The sequence below is a fragment of the Hypanus sabinus genome, chromosome 6 (assembly GCF_030144855.1).
Source record: "Hypanus sabinus isolate sHypSab1 chromosome 6, sHypSab1.hap1, whole genome shotgun sequence".
Classification (NCBI taxonomy): Eukaryota; Metazoa; Chordata; class Chondrichthyes; order Myliobatiformes; family Dasyatidae; genus Hypanus; species Hypanus sabinus.
The window spans coordinates 178,591,213-178,610,639 of record NC_082711.1 but is presented as its reverse complement, the minus strand read 5'-3'; the positions used below and the strand labels follow the sequence as shown (position 1 = coordinate 178,610,639).

The following is a 19,427-nucleotide window of genomic DNA, read 5'->3' as shown; positions in this document are numbered from 1 at the left end:
AGAGGACAGGCTAAGAGTGGTCCACTGGTCTACCAGCTAACAGCCCTGACTGGTAAAACAGATCTGTTACTGAAACATCAATGAAGAATCCTTCTGCATCTGTGTACAGCAGAATTCCTGAGGCTCCACCCAGGACGTGTGTGACAGGCAGGAGTGAAAACCAAGCTACAGAGACGATGACAGAAGCCCTGAACACCGCCAGGGATGGAGGAGCTTCACTGCTGCGTGAAACACCAGTGGGGTAACGGGCAGTAAATAGTTCCGTTACACTGGCACACGGAAAAATGACTGGAAACAACCTTGACTGCTACAGTGGTTCAAGAAGGTAGCTCAGTCCTACCTTTCCAAGGCAGTGAAGGATAGGTAGGAGATTCTGTAAAATCAGCAAAAATTGATGCTTTGTCAAATTAAGCTACCCCTGTATCTTTGTGGGCCAAAGGGCCTGTATTGTTTTCTCTGTTTCTAATAAAACCCGGCTTTAATCTCCAAGCATATTTTCAGTTATACCTCCAGTTTCATTTACGTGTCTGGTCTATATTTTGACTGTAGAAAATACCCTGCAACTTCAAAGGTGAAAGTTGCATTTTTCATTTTCAGATGCGTGGGTTTTGTTTCTGAATGGTCCAGGGGGAAGCGGGGGATTGGTGGGAAATTTCTGCAGACCAAAACACTATAAATCTCATTGATTGCAGTCAGAAGACACACTCTCCCTGGGGCAGCCAACTGATCAGAAGGCAAGGTTACGGAGAAATCTTGACGGTGAGTTCTAATTACCATTTCTACTGCCTCACTCTGTGTGAGTGCTGGTTCTCTTCCAGAGTGCGAGTAGGGCTGGAGGCTAGAAGAGTGAGGGCTCCAAACTCACCCGAGCAGACTAGCTGAGGCTGCACTATCGTAGGCAGCCAGAAACTTTCCTCCCTGGGGCAGAGATGGCCAATTCGAAAGCAGACATAATTTTAAGGTGATTGTAAGGAAGTACAGATGAGAGGCTTTTTTCATGCAGAGAGTGGTGGGTGCCTGGGTGGAGGTTGAGACAGATACATTAGGGGCATTTAAGACACTTATGTAGGCAGATGGATGATAGAAAATTGGAGGGTTATGTAGGATGGGAGGACCAGCACAACATAGCCTGGACTCTGCTGCTATGCTCTATGTTCTGATTTACAGGGAGGATTCATGGCGGGCTTCCTGCTCTTCACTCTCTCCGTTACACTCCTTGCTGTATCGACCGCGGATCCAAGTGCCCACAGCATCCCCTTCCAAAGGAGCCTGAATCTTTCCCGGAAAGTCCTGCAGGATGTTCGCGATCTGCTGATCACCTACGTAAGGACCACGCTTACCTTGACATTCAGAGCAAAGTGCTGTGGGAACTAGGGGCCTCATTGCGCCAGACAACGGTAGGAGGAGAGGCTGGACGAAGAACAGGCCACCCAAAGAGTTCAACACGCAGAGGCCTGGTGTCTGCTGCAAGTTAATCACAGCCAAGGGGTCAATTATACCCCCTGCTCTCCTCCCCAGTGTAACATGGGGATGGGACGGTGAAGGAGTCGGGAAAGAATGACAAGTATAGCAGTACCAGGTATTCTCTCCATAAAACCTAGCAGCAGGATTAGGCCATTCAGCCCATCGAGCCTGCTCTGCCATTCTATTGGGGCAGATTTTTCCTTCCCAGTCCCATTCTCTTGCCTTCTCCCCATAACTTTTGACATCCTAATTGCTCAAGAATCTCTCAACCTCTGCTTTCAATACACCCAATGACTTGAACTCCACCACCATCTGAATTCACCATGGTGAATTGCACAGATTCACCACCGTCAGGCTAAACAAGTTGCTCCTCCTCCCTGTTCTACAGGGGCCTCCTTCTCTTCTGAGTCTACGCCCTCAACCCTAACCCTAACCCTACCCCTAACCCTAACCCTAACCCTAACCCTAACCCTAACCCTAACCCTAATGCGCACTCTAACCCTAACCCTAACCCTAACCCTAACCCTAACCCTAACCCTAACCCTAACCCTAACCCTAACCCTAACCCTAACCCTAACCCTGTTCTACAGGGGCCTCCTTCTCTTCTGAGTCTAGACGCCCTCACCATAGGAAACATCTCTTCATGTTCAATCTATCTAAACCTTTCAATATTTGATAGGTTCCCCCACCCTGTTCTTCTAAACTCCAGTGAGTACAGGCCTAGAGACATCAAACACTCCCCCGACGTTAACCCTTTCATTCCTGGGATCGCTCTCGTGAACCTCCTCTGGACCCTCTCCAACGCCAGCACATCCTTTCTTAAATATGGAGCCTAAAACTGCTCACTATCCTCCAAGCCTTGACAATGCCTCAGCATCACATCCTTGTTCTTATATTCTAGACCTCTCTAAATGGATGCATTTGCTGTCCCTACCTGCGACTCCTCTCCCCTGGTGTGTCCTGACACAGGGTGATGTTGGGTGCGGGGATAACGGCCAGCCATGATTTTGTTGGGTTTTGGGGAGTTGGAATTGTCATCTGAACGGAGATATGGTGAAAAACCTGCCCTGCACACTGTTCATATCAAAGCATTACACAGCGCGTTGAGGCAAAAGAGTACCAGAATGCAGGGTAAAGTGTGACAGTTACAGAGAAAGTGCATGTGCGGGTGGACAATAAGGTAAAAGACCGCAATGGGGTTGATTGCGAAGTCAAGATACTTTGTTATCAGACTAGGGTTCAATAGGCTCGGAACAGTAGGGTCGAAGCTGTCCTTAAGCCTGGTGGGACGTGCTTTCAGGCGATCTCATGATGTGTCCACGACTCTGTGATTTCTTGTGGTCACGGGCAAAGCTCAATCTCAGGGGTCAAGACCAAAGGCTGATCCCCGGGAAAACCTCACTGACCATCTCCTCTCACTTGATTAAAGAAACGAGAGAAAATTGGAAATGCTGCCTTTGAGGATTACAATGTGGATCTGAGGAGCTTGCCGCGTTCCAGTAACGTCTACAGCTATTGGCTGCAGATGCAGGTAAGCACCACCTCCTCCTGCTTCCCCCCGCCACCCCCACTCCCCCCAGTGGCACACTTTCCATGGGCAGACTGGGTAATGCAAAATAAAGCACAGGCTTGAGTTCCTTGAATCCCCATCCCATGCTTCTTTCAAAGACTCATGGACGAGGGATTCCTGTGGGCTAGGTGGAAAAAAAGATTTTAAAGATTAGCTTTATTTGCCTTATGTACATTACATTGAAATGTAGAGTGGAATTTGCTCGCTTCACTGACCAACACAGTCCAAGAATGTGCTGGGGGCAGCCCGCAAACGTTGCCATGCTTCAGGTGCCAACATAGCTTAGAACAACACAAACAGTAAGCCCCTTTCCTCCTTCTCACCCCCCCCCCCACACACACACACCCTCCAACTCCACAACTCCAGCACAGACTGCCTCTGGTGCTCCAGTCATTGACCATGGATTCTCAGACTCTTAGTCATTGGACATCCAATCTACAGACCCTGGCCCAGAGTCGCACGCTCGAATTTCAGGCCCCTTCCTCTGGGCCCGCCAGTCCTCCCCAGCCCCACTGCCTTTGCCCTGACGGTCTGCTACCTCTCCCCAGGACGTGGAGCGCCTGCAGCGCAATGCCAAGGACCTGAACATCTTCTGGGTCCACGTGGACTTCAAGCGAGTGGATGAGATGGGCGAGTGTCAACAGTGTGCGCTCAGCAAGTCCATAGAGATGGTGTCCTTGGACCTCAGGGACCTCATCTCTCAGCTGAACTCTCAGGTATGGGGGCCAGGGAGGGATTTTCGCTTTTTATTTGATTGGAAATACAGCACCATAACAGGCCCTTTTGGCCAACGAGCCTGTGCTGTCCAATTATACCCATGTAACCAAATAACCTACTAAAGAAATTCCTCCTCATCTCCGTTCTAAAAGGACACCCCTTTATTCTGAGGCTGTGTCCTCTGGTCTTAGACTCCCCCACCACAGGGAGGATCTCATTGAAACTTAACCAATATTGAAAAGCCTAGATAGAGAGAATGTTTCCTATAGTAGGGGGAGTCTTGGACCAGAGGACACAGATAGAGTGGATGTGGAGAGGATGTTTCCTATAGTGGGGGAGTCTAGGACTAGAGGACACAGATAGAGTGGATGTGGAGAGAATGTTTCCTGTAGTGGGGGAGTCTCGGACCGGAGGACACAGATAGAGTGGATGTGAAGAAGATGTTTCCTATAGTGGGGGGAGTCTAGGACCAGAGGACCCAGATAGAGTGGGTGTGGAGAGGATGTTTCCTATAGTGGGGGAGTCTAGGACCAGAGGACACAGACTGTGTGGATGTGGAGAGGATGTTTCCTATAGTGGGGGAGTCTAGGACCAGAGGACCCAGATAGAGTGGGTGTGGAGAGGATGTTTCCTATAGTGAGGGAGTCTAGGACCAGAGGACACAGATAGAGTGGATGTGGAGAGGATGTTTCCTGTAGTGGGGGAGTCTAGGATCAGAGGACACAGATAGAGTGGATGTGGAGAGAATGTTTCCTATAGTAGGGGGAGTCTTGGACCAGAGGGCACAGACTCAGATAAGAATGACGTCCCTATAGAACAGAGATGAGGAGGAATTTCTTCAGCCAGACGCTGGTGAATCTGTGGAACTCATTACCATGGGCGGCTGTGGAGGCCAAATCATTGACTATCTTTAAGTGGAGGTTGGTAGTCTTGATTAGTCAGGGCGTGAAAGTTTATGGGGAGAAGGCGGGTGAATGGGGTTGAGATGGAAGGTACATCAGCCATGATGGAATGCCGAAGCGGACTTGATGGGCTGAATGTCCTAATTCTGCTCCTGTGCCCGTTGATATAGTCTGACACACTTCGTATGCTTCATTTCTCCAGATCCAGGCTCTCAACAGCAGCCAACCAGAACCCCCGGAGTTCAGCATCCCAGTCAGCACCCCGAGCGGCAGTAACACGTGGCTCAGTAAACTGCAGGGCTACATCATCTTCCGCGACCTGGAGACCTACCTGAACAAGGTTGTCCGCGACTTCACCCTCTTAAACACCAAGTACCAGGCCTGAGCTCCGGGCACCCATGGCTGGAATTAGAACCGAATGTTCTGTGATAGTTCAACAAACATTCACGTATCCTGTCAGCAAATACTTCCAGTCCATTCAACAGTCAAACACTGCATTGAATTACACCAGGGTTTTCTTTTCTAAGTCTGGTTATTTTATTTATTGTCCAGCTGCTAGTTTGCAACACTGACCAGAAACAGGTTTAATGTCACTAGCACGTGTCGTGAAATTTTTTGTTTTGTGGCAGCAGCTCATTGCAATATGTATTTAAATTATAATAAAATATACGTATATATAAAAAGCTGGCTGGTGGTGTAGTGGCATCTGCAACAGACTTCAAGGCAGATAGTCCCTGGTTCGAATCTGGCCGGCTGTTTAGCCAAGCCATCCGTGCTGGGTTGAGCGTCGAACTTCATAAAGAACAGACAAAATGCTACGGAAATGGCAAAATTGTCTCCGGTGAGCCACAAGGCATGGAGAGGTACAACAACAACATACATATATAAATTTAAAAATGCATAAAAATGAAGAAAATTTAAATTAAATAAGTAGTGCAAAAAGAGAGGGAAAAACAAGAAATAAAATCTGTTGGCGGAGGGGAGAAGCTGTTCCTGAAACACTGAGTATGGGTCTTCAGGCTCCCGTACCTCCTTCGTGACGATAGCAAGGAGAAGAGGGCAGGGTGATGCGGGTCCTTTGTTTGTTCCTCACTGACGTGATTCTGAGGCATCGCCTTTCGAACGTGTCCTGGATCTGGGGAGGCTGGTGCCCAGGGTGGATCTGGCTGAGTTGGCAACTTCCTGCAGTATTTTCTGATCCTGTGCAGTGGTCCCGCCACACCAGGCGGTGACGTAACCAGTTAGAATGCTCTCGACTAGTGAAGGCCAAAGCATTCCTAACCACTCAATCACTTGCACTGCAACAGTGAGGGATCTATGGACATGAACCCCAAAACCCCCATTTCTCCACACTGTCATTAACTCTGCCTTCAAGTCCGACCTTATAAAGTGAACCACTTCACACTTCTCCGGGGTCTCAACTCCATCTGCCACTTCTCAGCCCAACTCGTCAATGTCTCCTCTGCACCCTCTCTAATCCAGGCAGCATCCTGGTCAATCTCCTCCACACGCTCTCTAATCTAGGCAGCACCCTGGTAGGTCTCCTCTGAACCCTCTCTAAAGCGTTCTCACCTTTCCTATAAAGAGGTGACTAGAAATGAACGCAATGTTCCAAGTCTGAGCTAAGCAGAGTTTTGTGGAGCTGCAACATTACCTCACAGTTCTTGAACTCAATGAAGACCAATACACATGAAATGCTGGAGGAACTCAGCAGGCCAGACAGCATCTATGGAAAAGTGTAAACAGATGACATTTCAGGCCGAGATCCTTCGTCAGCATTGGAAAAAAAATTATGAGAAGTCAGAGCAAGAAGGAGGAAGTACAAGGTGGTAGGTGATAGGTGAAAGCAAGAGAAGGGGGAGCAAAGTTGATTGGTGGAAGAGATAAATGGCGGGGGAAGAGGGGACTGATAGGACGGGGACCATGGAAGAAGAGAAGGGGGAGGAACAGCAGAGGGAAGTGATAGGCAGGTAAGGAGTTAATGTGAGAGAGGAAATTGGGAATAGGGAATGGTGAGGGGTGAAGGGGGGGGCAATTACCAGAAATTCGACAAATCAGTGTTCGTGCCATCAGGTTGGAGGCTACCCAGATGGAATATGAGGGGTTGCTCCTCCAACCTGAGTGTGGCCTCATCGTGGCAGTAGAGAATGCCACGGACTGACAGGTTAGAATGAGTTTAATGTTACTGATGAGATTCTTAGCAGTGTAGAGGAACAGAGGGGTTCACATCCATGGGTTCCTGGATGTGTTGGAGATTCTTGAACAGCATGCCCACCTCAGGTAAGTGGTCCTCGTCATTAGGATCAGCCACTCTATTTCTTTCTCTACCATTAGTGACTTTGCCTGCACACCTGTTCGCCTGATGTTCTGGTCGTGGTGCATGCTGCTGGACTAGTGTTGCTTTGGTGAACCGGTCTTGAAACCCAAACAGCTTCACCACTCCTGAGCGGCAACAAAGATTTTGCTCTGTGCCTGAGATTGTACATGATCTTTGTTTTCTCACGTTGCATTGTTTCAAAGTTTCTCACTTTGAGTCTGGAAAGTGAGGTTGGAGAAGGGAAAGAAGAAAGGGCAGGATTGCTCTCAATCTGTGATGGGCTTTAGCCGTGTGCAAGCGATGTGGAGCGATAAGCTAGCAGTGCTTTGTCAGGATCTTTTACTTTCAGTAGGAGACTCTCAACAGTTAGCACTGCTCTTTCTGCTTCTCCATTTACCTGTGGGTACTGTGGACTGCTTGTCTAGTGTTTGAACTCGTAGTCCCTAGCCAAGGCTTTGAATTCTGAGCAGCCGAAGTATGGACCGTCGTCTGACACTAGTGTCCCTGGTTTTCCATGGAAACCGGATACAGCTGTCACGTGCTGTACAGCTGCTGCTGAGGAGTAGAGGACAGCTTGGACACCTCAACATTCCATGAGTAGTAATCCCCAGTGAGAGGATATTTGGCTCTCTTTAACTTGAAAATGTCCGTGCCTGTAATTTTGCATTGAGAGTTTGGGAATCCTGTGGGACAGAGGGGTTCAACATGATTTTTGTGCAGGTTTCTGCTTGCTTCACATTGCTTTACTTAATCTCCCAGCTGTGTGCTCAGACCTGGCCAGCACACGGATTGCCTTGCTCTTAGACAACATTTGTTGATGCCTTGATGTCCTTGGTGGATTTGACTGATGATTTTGACTTGCATAGAAGCAGGATTGATGAGTCTGGAGCCCTTTAGCAGAAAACCGTCAAGAGTGGTGAGTGTGTCTTTTTGAAGCCAGTAAGGTTTGAGTTGGTGAGCTCATTTTGGAACAGCTAGCCATCCACGCTCACAGTATTGCATGACCTTGCTGCAGATTTTGTCCTTTATCAACTCACAGGAATTCTGTCATTTACTCTGTGCTAAGTAGACGGTGGTATCCTCCATGAGGGCAGAGTCAGCTTTTGGCCACTCACTTCTGCATGACATCCTCGACAGAGTGTCCGGTGTTGTAAGAGATTTGCCAAGGCCATGTTCAATGTCATAACAGTAACAGGAGCCTCACTCTGAATCTTTGCAGATGTGGAGTTAGGTCATCTAAGAGTTTCGAGCCGAGGAGGCTGACAAGTGGCTTGTGGTCTGTTTCAAGTAGGAATTTTGTGCCTATCGAGTAGCAGCTGAACAGTTCACAAGCCCACACATGAGCTGTGTTCTCTTTTTCAAAGCTGATAAGTAGGATTCAGTCCTACACCACCAGTTTCCATACACCACTGCAGTAGTGCATGCGCGTGTGCTGAGACCTAGGTTGCTTTGTTCAGATCAAAGAACGCCAATGTTGGCAGAGAATTGAGCTCTGTTTTAAGTGATGAGAATGACTTCACCTGTGGCACATCCCAGCTCCAAATGTTTCTCTGAGAGACGGTGGTCACAGAGTGGCTTTACTCTCTGCCAAATCTGGAATGAGATTTCCCAGCTGGTTTACCACGCCAAGGAAACTGCAGATCTCTGATGGGTTGTTCCATGTTCTGAACTCCTGCCTGCTTGTCTGAATCTGGTTTCACTCCCTCTAAGGACAGTGGGTGGCCTAAGAACATCACCTCCAACTTCGCAAATTCACATTTCTTTTTGTTCAGGGCCATTCCAGCCGAATCCACCCATGATGTTATCTGCTTTGTCATATGCTTACTCGATCCTCCTCTGAAGCCTGAGTGAAATTGTCTAAATCTCTCAAAGCATCTGAGCAATCTCTCAAAGTCCCCTGGTTTAGAGAAATCAAATGTCGGGGGGTGGGGGGGGGGTCAATAGGTAAGTAGATGTAGGCACTGCCGGTTTTTGCTCCATTTTCCTTTTCGCTTGCTTATTTTTATTTTATTTACAATATTTGGATTACAGAAATCTTCTTTTCTCCCCCTGAGAGCCTGACTGACTTCTATGCTGCGTCTGTGTCTCTGTGCACTTCCCCAGGCTAGCGGCCCACAGATTAGTACAATGCATCCACTTTTGGGTGTAGCGTGCCAGCATTCCCCGGCAACCCGGGCCAGGTCTCAGTGCATACTGTGAGCAACTAGCTTAGACGGTTCAGGCTGAACACCTCCCACACACTTAGGGGAGGAGAGAATGGGGTGGGGGAGAGCAGGGAACAGGGCGAGAGGGTGAAAATGTGGTGGGAACAGAGGGGGAGGGATCAGACAGGGTGGGGGCGGAGGGAGGACGAGGAGGGCTGGGACTTGGGGTGGGAATGGGGGGGTGAGGGAGAATGTGGTAGGGACAGAGGGGATGGTGAGAACGGATTGGGGATGGAGGGAGGACGAGGAGGCTGGGACAGGGTGAGAAAAGGGTGGGGAGAATGAGGTGGGGACGGGAGGCAGGGGAAACGGGGTTAACAGAGTGGGGGGAGACAGTGAGGGGTGAGAACAGGGGGTAGCTGGGGGAGAAGAGAGCGTGGTGGGGACGGGAGAAGAGTTGAGAATGGGTTGGGGACACAGGGATGGGGACGGGGGAGGAATGGAAACCGATGGGGATATCTCTCCAGGAAACAATGAGACCAGTGGAAATATGCAAACTCAATAACTGATTTATTGTAACAAAGTCTATTTTTAATCACAAATCATCTGGAAAAAAAAACAGTCATTGCCAAACATTGGCTTTATAAGGAACTGAAATCTAGTGTCTTGCACACAGTTTCAAAGGGCCTCGGACACAGGGAGAGAGAGGTGGGGGTGATGGACGTTCAACCTAATCTCTGTGGTGCTGAAGGAAAAGTTTAAGAACAGGGGCACCCGGTCCAGGAGCTGAAAACCACTGTGCACACTCTCACACTGATATACACAGAGAATTAACTTCACATACAGAATTACCCCCAATATCACACAGAACCACCCACTCTCCCACAGAGAATTACCCCCACTCTCCCACAGAGAATTACCCCCACTCTCCCACAGAATTACCCCCACTCTCCGACAGAGAATTACCCCCACTCTCCCACAGAATTACCCCTACTCTCACACAGAATTATGCCAGTTTCACGCAGAACCACACACACTCTCACAGAATTACACACAGTAAATTAACAACACGTGCAGAAACACACAGAGAATCATTCACAAACACACACAGATGTATCCCCACTAGTCACACAGAATTATGAAACACATAAGCACATGAAAAATAGGATGGGACGGTCACACTGCGTGAGGGGTGGTACTGAGGGAGGGTCACACTGTGGGAGGGTGGTACTGAGGGAGGGTCACACTGTGGGAGAGGTGGTACTGAGGGAGAGTCACACTGTGGGAGGGGTGGTACTGACGGAGGGTTACGCTGCGTGGGAGGGTGGTACTGAGGGAGGGTCACTACGTGGGAGGGGTGGTACTGAGGGAGAGTCACACTGTGGGAGGGGTGGTACTGACGGAGGGTTACGCTGCGTGGGAGAGGGTGGTACTGAGGGAGTGTCACACTGAGGGAGGGTTACACTACGTGGAGGGGTGGTACTGAGGGAGGGTCACACTGAGGGAAGGGTGGTACTGAGGGAGGGTCACACCGTGGGAGGGGTGGTACTGAGGGAGTGTCACACTGAGGGAAGGGTGGTACTGAGGGAGAGTCACTGTGGGGGGGGGGTGGTACTGAAGGAGGTTCACACTGCGGGAGGGGTGGTACTGAGGGAGGGTCACTACGTAGGGGGTGGTACTGGGAGAGGGTCACACTGTGGGAGGGGTGGGACTGAGGGAGTGTCACACTGAGGGAGGGTTACACTACGGGGGGGGGTGGTACTGAGGGAGGGTCACACTGAGGGAAGGCTGGTACTGAGGGAGGGTCACACTGAGGGAAGGGTGGGACTGAGGGAGTGTCACTGAGGGAAGGGTGGTACTGAGGGAGGGTCACACTGTGGGAGGGGTGGGACTGAGGGAGTGTCACACTGAGGGAGGGTCACTACGTGGGGGGGGGTGGTACTGGGGAGGGTCACACTGTGGGAGGGGTGGGACTGAGGGAGTGTCACACTGAGGGAGGGTTACACTACGTGGGGGGTGGTACTGAGGGAGGGTCACACTGTGGGAGGGTGGTACTGAGGGAGAGTCACTGTGGGGGGGGGTGGTACTGAAGGAGGTTCACACTGCGGGAGGGGTGGTACTGAGGGAGGGTCACTACGTAGGGGGTGGTACTGGGAGAGGGTCACACTGTGGGAGGGGTGGGACTGAGGGAGTGTCACACTGAGGGAGGGTTACACTACGTGGGGGGGTGGTACTGAGGGAGGGTCACACTGAGGGAAGGCTGGTACTGAGGGAGGGTCACACTGAGGGAAGGGTGGGACTGAGGGAGTGTCACACTGAGGGAAGGGTGGTACTGAGGGAGGGTCACACTGTGGGAGGGGTGGGACTGAGGCAGGGTCATACTGAGGGAAGGTTACACTGAGGGAGGGTTACACGACGTGGGGGGTGTGGTACTGAGGGAGGGTCGCACTGAGGGAGGGTCACACTGTGGGAGGGTTACACTACGTGGGGGGGTGGTACTGAGGGAGGGTCACACTGAGGGAAGGCTGGTACTGAGGGAGGGTCACACTGAGGGAAGGGTGGGACTGAGGGAGTGTCACACTGAGGGAAGGGTGGTACTGAGGGAGGGTCACACTGTGGGAGGGGTGGGACTGAGGGAGTGTCACACTGAGGGAGGGTCACTACGTGGGGGGGTGGTACTGAGGGAGGGTCACACTGAGGGAAGGCTGGTACTGAGGGAGGGTTACACTGAGGGAGGGTTACACGACGTGGGGGGGGTGGTACTGAGGGAGGGTCGCACTGAGGGAGGGTTACACTACGTGGGGGGTGGTACTGGGGGAGGGTCACACTGTGGGAGGGGTGGGACTGAGGGAGTGTCACACTGAGGGAGGGTTACACTACGTGGGGGGTGGTACTGAGGCAGGGTCATACTGAGGGAGGGTTACACTGAGGGAGGGTCTCACTGAGGGAGGGTTACACGACGTGGGGGTGTGGTACTGAGGGAGGGTCACACTGAGGGAGGGTTACACTGAGGGAGGGTTACACGACGTGGGGGGGGGTGGTACTGAGGGAGGGTCGCACTGAGGGAGGGTCACACTGTGGGAGGGTTACACGACGTGGGAGAGGGTGGTACTCAGGGAGGGTCACACTGAGGGAGGGTTACACGACGTGGGGGGGGTGGTACTGAGGGAGGGTCGCACTGAGGGAGGGTCACACTGTGGGAGGGTTACACGACGTGGGAGAGGGTGAGCTCTTGGTCCAATTCGAGGAATCAGGTGGCATGATGGACTCCCATTCTTCTTCAATTTGTTCCGTAACGGCATCTCCTTCTCAGCCTGGGTCTTGAGGTTGAAAGCTTGTATGAAAATACTTTAATATTAACAAGGTTTTGGTATTTTGCCTGAAAAACATTCGGCGGCGCTGTTGGAGGTTCGGTTATACTGTGGCAGTGCCGACCCACGTGACGCGGGCATTTCGGAGCGACGGGCGACCCCGGCACACTTTTCACTTCTTCAGCTTCGTCCGTAGTCGTGGAGATCCCAGTACGTTGGGGACCTGGGGCAGAAGGTGCTTCATAGGGCATTATCGTGCAGTAGATTTTAAGTACGTTCACAGGTACACTGTCCAACTGTCCATTCCGTAGCCGGGGGGAGTCAGTGTACCACGCGTACACGGAGTGTGAGAGGTTGCAGCCCCCGTTTGAGTTTCTGAAGGGGCTGCCCGGGTTCTGGTAGGACTTCAGCCCCGAGCTTCTTATGTACGGGCACGCAGTACGGAAGGGAGCGGCTCACTGTGGATTAATGGTCAGCTTGCTCCTGGGCCTGGCCAAGATGGCATTAACGGGTCTGGGCGGCGGGCAGCCGAGGGCTCTGCTAGAGCCAACTACCTGCTCCTCTTCCGAGGCTACGTTCGTGCCCGGCTGTCCTTGGAGAGGGAGCATGTGGTCACGATAGGTACAGTGGGGGAGTTCCAGGAGTAGTGCCGCCCCCCCAGGAGCTGGCTGTTTTATAGACAATAGTAATCATATTTTAATTTCAATTTATTCACTGTCTTGCAAATACTAGATGTTTGTATCTTGTGCATGTTTGTGTAAATAAACTTTAGTAGTTCTGTAAAAAAAAAGGGCCAGTACTGAGAGGGGGGATATTTTGTCCACTTGTCATAATATTAGTGAGTCCACTATGAGCACTCAGTGAGCCCCAAACCGGCCTCTCCCTCCTGCCCCTGTATCCACAGCCTTTACCCACCCACCAGCCCTACGGCCCCTCCAGCTCTCCTAGCCTCACTCCCCTCAGGGATATGCCTTGCTGTGGACAGGGCATCCCATACCGACTGCTGCTCGCTGCAGAAAGAAGGGGAGTCTTTCTCGGACACGGGACATAAACACACACCCCAACACCCTACCCCACTCCCACTTCTCCTCAGCGGTCCTGCTGAGCCGACCTGGAGGAGTCAGGCGGGGCCGGCACGTCCTGCGCTTGCTGCCCCTCGGGCGGGGAGCTGTCCTGGGTAGGGGCGGTAATAGGGATCACCACCCCCAGCCGGGCGCCACTGTCCTCGACCACGTTGGCCACTAATTTCCGGAGGACGGGAGTAGCAGGGATGAGGGGCCTCCTGCTCAGGCTGCCGCTGGCCCCGGGCGCAGAGGGCCCCTCCTGGGCACCGGGCTGGGCACGGAGCGTGCCCTCCTCTCGGTCAGCGGGACCTGCCCGCCGCCGGCGCCGGGAGCCGCCGAACCTCCTCAGCGCCGCTCGCACTGTCCCGGCCGCCACCACCCCTCCTGTCGGGGAGAGGCCCCAGCTCCTTGGCCTCTTCCCGGCCGCTGGCCCCTCGCCACCTGAGGGTGCCTGTGGACCTTCTGTAGCACCGGAGTCGCTCCCCTCGGGGCCCGGGGAGTTTGGCGCAGCGCCGGGGTCACTGGCCCGGGGCTCCGCGGGCAGGCTATGGCCAGAGCTCGGGCTCGGGCTGGGACTGGGGTCCGCCGGATCCCCCGTTGCCATGAGCAACCGGCTGAGCCTCCAAGAGAGCTTTGCCTTCCTCAGGGGGCGGGAGCCTGGCTCTGACGCCGAGGCCCGGCGCCTCTCTGGCTCAAACTTGGTGCCCTCGGCGAAGGAGACCGACGGCCGCTTTGGAGCAGCAACGCTGGAGGTGCGGGGGATTTGCACCGGCTGCAGCCGCTCCTCGCTGGCCGCCTCCCCCGTCTCGGCCGGCAGATAGTTACAGCGGGAGCCCGGCTCCTGGTAGATGTTGTCTGACGCTGACGGGAGACTTTCTATGGAGGAGAGAAGAGCAGAGGGTCAGTGCTCCCATCGGACCCCGATCTACCCTTTAGCCCCACCCTGATCACCCTTCACCTGCTCACTCTCCTCTCCCCACCCCTCAGTTACCCCCTCAACCGTCCCCCCACTCACAGCCCCCTCCACTCTTGACCCCCTCGCTTGCAAATCCTTGACCCTCCCCTCTCACATCCCACCGCCTCCAGTAGGGGATTCGCCACCCATTCCTTTTGCGTGTCCTACCCCGTCCCCACCCTCTCCAACAGCGCTCCTCCCCATCCTGCTCACCTTCCATGGGCGGGGTGCAGTACACCGGCCTCTCGTCGTCCGTGTCGAAGGAGTCCGAGTCCCAGACCGCCGAGGGGGAGTCAATGAAGCTGCAGTTCAGGGTGAGGTCGGCGTCATGGGGCAACACTGGGGGTTGGGGGGGGTGACATGGATGTAACTGTTACTAGCATCAAGGAGTATGTCCCAGGTCTAACTCAAAACCACCCCCTTCTGGCACAGTCACCGGCCAAATCGCCGACCTTCGCGATACACCCACCAATCACGCTCACTACCCCCCACAGTCGCCTGACGGCCTGTATGTTTCTGGGTACTGGGGGAATCGTGAATTCGGGTACACTGCAGGAGAATGATCAGCAGCCATGAGCTGCACGAGTACCGGTACCACAGCGGGTAGTGTCCCACTTTACAGCTCAGCCCAGCACGAATGAAAAGCGTTCGAACTCGGGACCATTCGCTTCAGAGCCTGACGGTTGAAACCACTACAACACCGGCTGAAGATTGATCTTAGAGTTAGTTAAAAGGGGAGCAAAGAGAATGTGCAAACTATGTCCACCATCCCCGGTGCCGGAGCTCGGAGATTGAACCCGGCTCTCTACAATTGAATTGAGTGGTCCTGGGTTCGAACCCGGCCGGCTGCTTACACGCTTTTCATTCAGCACTAATGAGCGTCAAGCTAGCAACTCGGCCTCGTAAAAAACTGGCAAATGCTGCAGAAAAGGCAAAAATGCCGCCCGACGCGCCACAAAGCGGAAAAGGGACAACAACAAATTACAAATTAATCTAATTCTTCACCCTACATAACCCTCCAATTTTCTATCAACCATGTGCCTAACCAGGAATCTCCCTGTTGTACCTGCCTCTGCCACCATGTTACTTGCACCCATCTCTGTGAAAAAAAACTACCCGTGACATTCCCCCTGTCACCCACTCCCCTGGTATTAGCCAGTTCGTCCAGGTTCGCTCGAATCTGCATCTGCACGGGCAGACACAGCCCGGGTTCAATTTCGTGTGTAGCCATACCAATCACAACCAGGTTCACTCTCACTTGTAGACACAACTGTCCAATCACAACCGGTTCACTCTCATTTATAGACGCACTGTCCAATCACAACCAGGTTCACTCTCATTTATAGACGCACTGTCCAATCACAACCAGGTTCACTCTCATTTATAGACGCACTGTCCAATCACAACCAGGTTCACTCTCATTTATAGACGCACTGTCCAATCACAACCAGGTTCACGCTCATTTATAGACGCACTGTCCAATCACAACCAGGTTCACGCTCATTTATAGACGCACTGTCCAATCACAACCAGGTTCACGCTCATTTATAGACGCACTGTCCAATCACAACCAGGTTCACTCTCATTTATAGACGCACTGTCCAATCACAACCAGGTTCACGCTCATTTATAGACGCACTGTCCAATCACAACCAGGTTCACTCTCACTTGTAGACGCAACTGTCCAATCACAACCGGTTCACGCTCACTTGTAGACACACTGTCCAATCACAACCAGGTTCACTCCCACTTGTAGACACATTGTCCAATCACAGCCAGGTTCACTCTCACTTGTAGACACACTGTCCAATCACAGCCAGGTTCACTCCCACTTGTAGACACACTGTCCAATCACAACCAGATTCACTCTCACTTGTAGACACAACTGTCCAATCACAGCCAGGTTCACTCTTACCTGTAACCTTCGGCAGTTTCTGATTGCCGAGGGTGAAGCAGAGGGCAGGAGAGCGGAGATTGGCGAGCACACACCGGACGTGATGCTTCATCCTTGCTATTGGTCCGCTGTCTTTGTCCACGACCCTGAACAGATCCGACAGGAGAACTCCTCAATATTTCGGGATATTTAAACCATGGAGTTGTGCGGGGGGGAAGGGAGCCCGTGATAGAGACCAAGGCAGTAGGGATATCAGACATAGGATCAGTCTGGGATGAGCTGAGGAGCGGAAGGGTGGCACAACAGTAACGTTAGCCGTACACTTTACGACACCGGTACCAAGGGTTCAGCTGCTGCCACTGTCTGCACGTTCTCCCTCTTGAATGTGTGGGTTTCTTCCGGGTGCTCAGATTTCCTCCCACAGTCCAAGGACATGGGGGTTAGGGTTAATGAGTTGTGGGTACGCTATGCTGGCACCACACTTGCGGGCAGCCCCCAGCACATCTTCAGACTGTGTTGGCCGTTGACACAGAATGATACATTTCACTGTATCGCCATCTACACTCCTCAGAAGGCCAACACCATCAAGATGGGCAGAATAGACTCCTGGACCTCATCTGCCTCCCTGTCCTCAATAACACATAGGGGACCTCTGACACACTGTCACGACCTAAGCTTTGAGTAAGCAGAGGACGGCGGCCACTAATTCCCACGCAATAGCCAATACTTCCACACCCAGTCAACCTACCCCCAGCCTCGGCCCTAGGCTCCAGAAAACGCTGCTGACTCCCTACCTGCCAGCGGGATCGTCCGCCTCACCTCCACAACAGCAGCAGAGGAGGCAGAGGAACAGGAGGATAGGAAGGAGAACGGCAGTTGTCACCACGCCAGCCGTACCTGCGGAGTGGGAGAAGAACACGGAATTCTTAAAGGGAAGCCGCAAAGTTCAGAGGTCGAGGTCGATGCTGGAAAATCAGTGAGCAGGGACCGGAAGGGCTCACTAGACCGGGGAGGGATGAGGATAAATATTAATTGACAAGGAACTGGCAAAGCTGGAACCTGGACCATTCACAACTCCCTTCAGCCAGGAGTGAAATTCCTGTGGAATTAATCCTACTCTAGCGGCCCAGCGGGACCATCTGCACAAAGGAGCTCAGGACCCCGCGGCCGCTCGCTCAGCAGCGCCGGCAATGGGACGTGAAGAGATCCCGGAGAGGATCCCACCACTGCAGCCCCCATCCAGCGTGGGACCCTGGAGAAAGCGGGCCTGATCTGAAACATTCCAGGGAATGTTGGGGAGTAGATCCAATCCCAACCTGACGTGGGATACCGGGAGCATGAGGTTCTGGCCCAATCCCAGCCCATTATGGATGGTGTACTGGAGAGCAGGTCGATCCCAACAGAATCTAGGTAACGGTGAGAAACAGATCGAATTCCCATTCAATGTGGAAAACCTGGAAACCAGGATTTGACCAATCCCAATCTAATATGCGATATCGGGGAGCGGTCCGACCAGGTTCAATTCCAATCTGATGTTAGATATCAGTGATGGTGGGACCAGGTCCAATTCCAGTTTAACGTGAGATAGTGGGAAGTATTGTGACCAGGTTCAATCCCAATCTGATGTTAGATATCAGTGATGGTGGGACCAGGTCCAATTCCAGTTTAACGTGAGATAGTGGGAAGTATTGTGACCAGGTCCCATTCCAATCTGATGTTAGATATTGGGGAGCGTTGGACCAGGTCCAATTCCAATCTGATGTTAGATATTGGGGATGGTTGGACCAGGTCCAATTCCAATCTGATGTTAGATATTGGGGATGGTTGGACCAGGTCCAATTCCAATCTGATGTGAGATATCAGGGATGCTGGGACCAGGTCCAATTCCAATCTGATGTGAGATATCAGGGATGCTGGGACCAGGTCCAATTCCAATCTGATGTTAGATATTGGGGATGGTTGGACCAGGTCCAATTCCAATCTGATGTGAGATATCAGGGATGCTGGGACCAGGTCCAATTCCAATCTGATGTTAGATATTGGGGAGCGTTGGACCAGGTCCAATTCCAATCTGATGTGAGATATCAGGGATGCTGGGACCAGGTCCAATTCCAATCTGATGTTAGATATTGGGGAGCGTTGGACCAGGTCCAATTCCAATCTGATGTGAGATATCAGGGATGCTGGGACCAGGTCCAATTCCAATCTGATGTTAGATATTGGGGATGGTTGGACCAGGTCCCATTCCAATCTGATGTGGGACATTGGAAAGAGCTGAGAAGACGTGTGATTTCACTTTGACATGGTGTACTGGGAGGCAGAGTAATAGGTCCAGTTCCCTTCGGTAGGAACTGTGATAAGTCCCTATCCGCGTGGTCAGAGACAGATCGATCACTATGGTAGTGGAGTGGTAAGTCTTTACAGCACCTTCGTCTCGGGTTCAATTCCAATCACTGTCTGTAAGGAATGTGTATATCCTCCCACGGACTGTGGGTGTTTCCTCCGGATGTTCCGGTTTCCTCCCACATTCCAAACAGGCACGGATTAGAGTTATTAAGTTGAAGGCATATTATGTTGGTTCCAGAAGTGTGTTGATGCTTGTGGGCTGCCCCCAGTGTATCCTCAGACATAAACAACACATCTCATTGAAAGTTCGGGTATATGCGTGACGAATAAAGCTAATCTTTACACTCACTGAGAGGGCAGCTTCCGGTCACGTGGTCACACGTCGCTCCCAGACACCGGCAGGTCATCGAGCAGTTCACGCCGTGCATTCCTATCTGACAGCTGGAATTACAGCTGGAATACAACAACAACTCTGGAAATACTGAGAAAAGGTGGGAAGTCTGGGAGAGAGAATCAACCAATGGACAGGACGGTGTGAAAACAAAGGATCAGTATTGACATAGATGCTGCAGACTTTTCCCCAGGAGTTGGGGAATCAGGAGTCAGGTTTAATATCACTGGCAGACAGTGTGTCATGAAATATGCTGCTGTACGTTGCAATACATTATCGTAATAATAAACTATAAATTACAATTAGAAATGTATATAACGTTGATTAAGTATTGCAAAAAGAGTGCAAAAAA

General features: G+C 52.0%; 2 protein-coding genes across 2 annotated transcripts in view; one reads left to right on the top strand and one right to left on the bottom strand.

Annotated features, from left to right (window-relative positions):
* The first annotated feature begins 176 nt into the window (after window positions 1-176).
* Window positions 177-5,038, top strand: LOC132395217 (cardiotrophin-2). Its single transcript, XM_059971505.1, has 5 exons — window positions 177-236; window positions 1,168-1,323; window positions 2,894-2,995; window positions 3,583-3,750; window positions 4,856-5,038. Exons 1-5 carry the CDS (start codon window positions 177-179, stop codon window positions 5,036-5,038), a joined length of 669 nt encoding a protein of 222 aa, XP_059827488.1.
* Window positions 5,039-12,207: 7,169 nt separating this feature from the next.
* scarf1 (scavenger receptor class F, member 1) overlaps window positions 12,208-19,427 on the bottom strand; it is a 70,804-nt gene continuing 63,584 nt past the window's right edge. Inside the window, exons 7-11 of the mRNA XM_059973706.1 lie at window positions 19,034-19,137; window positions 17,133-17,235; window positions 16,360-16,484; window positions 14,658-14,783; window positions 12,208-14,365 (exon numbers count right to left, since the gene is read on the bottom strand). Coding sequence (XP_059829689.1) covers window positions 13,515-14,365; window positions 14,658-14,783; window positions 16,360-16,484; window positions 17,133-17,235; window positions 19,034-19,137 — 1,309 coding nt within the window. The 3' untranslated portion in view covers window positions 12,208-13,514. The remainder of the gene's footprint in view (window positions 14,366-14,657; window positions 14,784-16,359; window positions 16,485-17,132; window positions 17,236-19,033; window positions 19,138-19,427) is intronic.

What these genes read in the sequence shown, in the direction of transcription:
- LOC132395217 (XM_059971505.1), top strand. Translation starts at nt 177, where the DNA reads ATGACAGAAGCCCTGAACACCGCCAGGGATGGAGGAGCTTCACTGCTG. An exon ending in CACTGCTGCGTGAAACACCA is followed by an intron (nt 237 to 1,167) that starts GTGGGGTAACGG and finishes TCTGATTTACAG; the next exon opens with GGAGGATTCATGGCGGGCTT. An exon ending in GCGATCTGCTGATCACCTAC is followed by an intron (nt 1,324 to 2,893) that starts GTAAGGACCACG and finishes ACTTGATTAAAG; the next exon opens with AAACGAGAGAAAATTGGAAA.